Here is a 5,718-nt window from a genome sequence, read left to right on the forward strand (position 1 = left end):
ACTCCTTCCTACTTCATTTTCCATCCTTCAATTCTCATTAAATCCTGTCAAAACAATGTAAAACCAAGCATAATATCTCTAAAACCACCTTTGACACTCATGTAACCTAACTTAAGTGTTTTGCATGATTTTAAGCTCATTCTAAGTCATAAAGGGTGTGTTTTAATATCTATTTCAAGTATAAAAATAACGCTTTTTAGACTGTTATCACTTTCTGTTTTAATCGATTAGACAACTTATGTAATCAATTACTACATAATAGTTTGCGTCTGTTAAGCATACAATGAGATATAGAGAAATCTAACATATTATATACTATGTTAAATCAATTATTTCATCCAGAAATGATATGTTCAATCTGTTTAAAGCATAATTCATTTATTAATAATGAATTCTCATATCAAGCACAAACAATATACATATAAAATAATTGTTATGTCATTTGTTGTTCAAGAAACTATAAAATCATTCTCTTGTTCATCATAAAAAACATTGATATAAAGTATAGGTTTAGCTCCCCCTATCACCAGAAGGTGACATGGTTTTTAATGAAGCCCAATAGTCATAATTTCAACTTAAGAAAATGAGTAACACTTGTTGATTTGGAGTGATCAAGAAGCATGTTTTTTTAATAAGTTGGTTGCATTAATTTTATTTTATTTTGTTGTAAATAATTGCATGAATGGGCTGTTACAATACAAAGAATGTTGATAACTAGCTTTATAAGTGATGGGCTGAGTTTTATTTCTTCCGGGTGACTTTTGGTTATCACAATTTTAGTTACAATCAGTCATTAAGTAGTGGAATCATTATTACCTTAAGTGGAATCATTATTAGTTTAAGTAGGATGTAATTGCAACTAATGAATCCTCTGTAATTTTGATGGTTAAAGCTTCTATGTAAGGTAAACCATTTTTATCAATGAAAAAATGTTGAGTTTTATTTAGAATATTAAAGTTTATCTCTTTTATATTAGTGAGAGTGATTCTCCTAAGTTCTTAAGTGATTCAAGAATCCCTTTACTGTATCAAAAGACTCTCTCATCCTTTTTGTGTGTTGCCTTCCTTGAAAAAAGTGATTCTTTCCTTCCACCTTTCATATTCACCTTTATCTTGTGGTCATAAGTCTCAATCTACTCGTCAAAATTGAGTGGTTCTTGAGCCTAAATTGAAGTTCAGAATGAGAAATTTAACCTTGTTTCAGAATCACCTCATTAGATTCATACAACTCGAGATATTAATGTTTCTTAATATTATATAACTTGAACTTTCAACAACTTTCCAATTCACCTTCTCATTAAGTTTCCAAATTTCCTACAAGTTATAACCCTAAAGATCCTAAATCAATCCTATTACAAAAGAAGTTCATACCACATTTCATTGAAAGAAATATAGTTTCATGTATGATCACAAAGCATCAAACCATAACACACTGACAATTGAGACTTATATTTATGAAGGTAACATTCCTATAATTTTGTAGTGTAACAATTAGTGTTTTTAAGAATGTTATATTTTGTAGTGTAACCCTAAAGACCATCCTCGCCGGCAACCACCTTCACTGCCGTCAAGCAACAACCACCAATAATGCATCTACTCTGCGAAGCCTCCTTGTGTCTTCTCTCTCGCGCAGTTTGTGTCTCTCGTGCCACCACCATTAGTAGCGGCATCACGAACAATGCCATCTTCTTCACCTACTTCGCGTCTCAACAAAAACCAAAATTCTCTCAACAACCGCAAGCATCCATGGCCACAAACTACAAACCAGAAACATAGTGCCACCCAAAATAGAACCTATCGATAACCTTGCTAAATCCACCATCTTCTTCGAGCGAAACCAGAAAACATGAAACTGCTTTCTCCATCAAGCCTCGCACACACCATATGCAAAGAGAAAGAAACAAAAAGTCCTAAAAATAACATTAACATCTAATCGTGAAGCCACCATGCCCATCATCTGTCAACTATGAAACTCAAATTGCAAAACAAACAACTTCTTCTTCACAAAAAACAACGATCCAGAGGAAACCCTAAATCGAAAACCCCTTCTCGCCTTCATTAGCTTCCAACCTGCAGATCATACCATAAAATTGCCTAAAATCGTGAATCAGAATAACAACCTCCGCGCACGAATCCAATGCGAACCACGAATCATCATCTCCTAAAATTGCGATGCAGCCTCCACCATCCTTTATGATCTTCAATTAAACTCAGACATTCTTCAAACATTAATTTCATTAGCATAGCTTTTTACTTTTATTTTTAAGTATTGCATAACATTTACTAACCTTTCAGAGTTTCCATAATAGATAAGGTTACTTTAACCTTATCTAGTTCTTTGACTACAAACTTGACAATATTGAAGTTGCCTAGTAAAGTAGTTTTAATTTGATAGCTTCATCATATCAGCAAGCCACCTTCAGATTAAAAATTCATATTGATTTTTTTTTACAAATGTTTTTTGGTTTCAAATTTCTTATAACAACTAGGTTTGGTGTTGTTGTATAATAGGTTTTAACACTTCTTTGTACCTCTTTGTATAAGATTTCAAGAAGCATTTATATATTATTGTGCATCATCTTCCCTGTAAAATATGTATGTAACTTTGATTGTTCAAATTCAAGAACAATTCACCTCAGGTTGCTTTGATTAAAATAGGATATAGACTTTACTAAAATTAAGACCGATACCAAAATTATTACATTATTTTTTTTATTTTTGTTGTTGCTCGAAATTATTAAAATATTTTTTTGAAATGTTATTTAGTAATTCAAGTAAAAATCAAATTAATAAATTTAAATTTCTAATAAGTTAAGTGTCCATTTTCTTTACCATAGTAATTTTTAATTAGTTCATAATACACGTTATTTTAATAATAAAAACAAACAAATTACACTTTATATTTATTATGTGAAAATGTAAAGCACGCGATAACTCCAAATGGCAGACGTATAACCCACGTAAAACACACTCACCTCACCACCAAGTACGCTCGTATCGCAAACACAAATAACCAAGTCAACTTATGTAAACACAATTTGGTCAAAAGTTTAGCACTGCTTGCCATGCCAACTACGGCGACCCACTTACCCCTATTCAAGTTCTAACCTTTGAACTTTTTTAATTTTTTTTTTCATCTTCTAATGATCTCTATATAATCACTGCTCATGTGAATACATATATTCTAATTTAACTCAATTAAATATATGAAGTTGTTTCGTATGCTGTTATCATGTAGTTTAATCTTGAATTTTTTAATTAAATTTTTCATTTTTTATCATTTTCAATTAATACGTTTATTATTTTTCGCTTGATAATTTCTACCAGATACATCATTACCTAGTAAAGAAATAAAAGAAACAATGCCACAAATTAATCAAGTATAAAACAAAGAAAAGAAAGTAGTAGCACCATCCAAGGATTATCTAGAAGAAATTCCACCAAAAAGTATGAAAGTAAAGTAAAAAAGAAAGAAATAAATAACAGTAATAAGATAATAGTAATATTATCATAACAATAAAAGAAAGAAAAAGAGTGTACTATATGATATTTTATATTTTACATTGGTGGGTCAACAATTCTGGCCAAGTTAGCACCTAACTGTCTGCTTTATGTCTCTTTCCAGCCTTAGCATGCGGATCAAAGAGAAAAACTGCTACCCGTGTTCCCACGGAACAAGAACGTGACCTCAACTCAGAAGGGTGTGCTCAATTTCCTTTTTGTGTTCTTCTGTGGTGCATGTTTAGAAATCTTGAATGTGATATTTCAATTTCACTCCAAACGAAGGATTTGCATCTATCGAGTGAATCAAATACGAACTTAAATCAATCAAGAAGAACTATTTGGGAAGAAGCGCGACTGATCCAAATTCACCAGCCCGTCACGATTGCTTGCTGGAGGACTCACTGGGTTGTCACTTGGTCTCTGAAAAAACATGTTGCTGTTGCTGTTGCGGTCTTCACCTTGTGAGCCACCATCACTGTACAGATTGTAGTGTTGGTTTTGGTGCTGAAACATGTTTTCTTGTTGTTGGTGATGTTGACCTTGTTGATGAAGATGGTGGTAGCTTAGAGGGGGTGATGATGACAAAACAAGGGATGTTGGGCTTAGAGAAGGGATAGGGCGTGAGGGGAACCCAAAGCCCAAGAGGTTCGGCAACACCTGAGGTGCTGCTGATGGGCTTGGTGAAAAGGGTGCATTCGGGCCTCCCGTGAATTGTTGAACCATGGCTCGGAAATTTGTGGTGTCTGTATTGAGCAAGGTGGTCGGAGTTCGCCGTGAGGCCCGAGAGCGACGGCGCGTAGGTTTTCCCACGCGTCCTTCTGGACCTATATGGGTTGAAGATGAGGGACTGGTATTTGGGAAGTCAGAACTTGTAGGAACGGTGGCCGGAGTAGTGGTGGTGGTGGTGGTAACAGTGAAGTCAGGGATTGATGGTGCGGGATGTTGATTGTAGAATTGAAGCCAATCATTTGGGCCAGACATGGTTTGGGTCATGGCCAATTTGCATAGAATATGATGGAAAAGCAAGAAGGAGAACTTTGCTTTTAAGGTTTGGTGAGAGTAAGAGGGAAAGAAAGTAGTGCATCGAGGTTGGTATTTAAGGTGGTTTATCTTCCTTCTCTTTTCTTTTTTTTGTCGGGGATTTTTTCTTTTTGTGGGGGTTTCTATTGTTTGGTATTTTAGTCAAAAGTGTGAACGTAATGGAAGATCCTCATTCTGGATTTGGGGCAAACAGTAGGCTAGATTCGTAAGGCGGCAACACGTGACAATAGTTTGGACTTATAAAAATTTACTTTTGTTCTTATGTTACGTTTGTCATTCTATTAAATAAAGAAATATTATGATTTTACTTAATTTTAATATATTTCACAAGAACAGTACAAGTTCTAAAATGGAAAATGAAATATATTTTGCAATCTTGTAAATTTTGTAAAATAGTAAAACAGTTCAGTACAAATAATAATATATTTTATTTTTAATATGATAAAAGTTATAATTTAAATTTTAATAATTTAAATTGTATATATTAAGTTATTAAAAATCAACTATATGTTGAATTAATAAATTGAATTAAATATAAAATATGTAAATAATTATTATATATAATTGAATATTTAAGCAATATTACATAAGTTATTAAAAAAATTGTATTAGTTTGGTCTTCCTAAAGCTGAACATATTTTTTCTTCAACTACAACAATAAAATTTACTATGTATTTAACCAAAACTGATTTTAATTATAAAACTTTGCACATTGAACTTATTTAACTAGATGGAAAAAAAAAAGGTTGGAAATAATAATTCAATTTGTTAAAGGACAGACTGACGGGTTTCGCTAGTTTTACTTTTATTTTTTCATTTGTTTTTTTTAATTATATAGATACATATATTAAAAGTACACTACCACTAAAAAAAAACACTAAAAAAAAAAAAACTAATGTATGTTATTTTAGGTTAGAAACATTAAATTGATATTTATTGTATTTGAACATGCCTTAATTAACATTTGTTACATCTATAATGAACTTTAATTGAATAGACATCAGTTTGTGAGTTTAGTTTTTTTTTTTTTTTAATTCTTCACAAATTACTTATATATAATACAAAAATACATAAAAAAATCATAATTTTAGTAGTATGAGTATCTAAAATAAAAGTGTAAAGTATAAAATACCTGTAAATAGCATATATAATGTTGGTTGTAAGAAAATAAATG

The 5,718-nt window shown here is 31.7% G+C and overlaps 1 protein-coding gene across 1 annotated transcript; it reads right to left on the reverse strand.

The window, feature by feature from the left end:
- Positions 1-3,412: 3,412 nt before the first annotated feature.
- On the reverse strand, positions 3,413-4,821 carry LOC106779964 (calmodulin-binding protein 25-like). The gene has a single exon (XM_014668184.2). The coding sequence runs from the start codon at positions 4,494-4,496 to the stop codon at positions 3,828-3,830; it is 669 nt and encodes a 222-aa protein (XP_014523670.1). The 5' UTR covers positions 4,497-4,821; the 3' UTR covers positions 3,413-3,827.
- Between the last annotated feature and the right edge of the window lie 897 nt (positions 4,822-5,718).

Source organism: Vigna radiata, unplaced genomic scaffold (assembly GCF_000741045.1).
Source record: "Vigna radiata var. radiata cultivar VC1973A unplaced genomic scaffold, Vradiata_ver6 scaffold_70, whole genome shotgun sequence".
NCBI classification, from domain to species: Eukaryota; Viridiplantae; Streptophyta; class Magnoliopsida; order Fabales; family Fabaceae; genus Vigna; species Vigna radiata.

Bases quoted from the DNA above. Each gene is read 5' to 3' on its own strand.
- LOC106779964 (XM_014668184.2), bottom strand. From the start codon at position 4,496: ATGACCCAAACCATGTCTGGCCCAAATGATTGGCTTCAATTCTACAAT.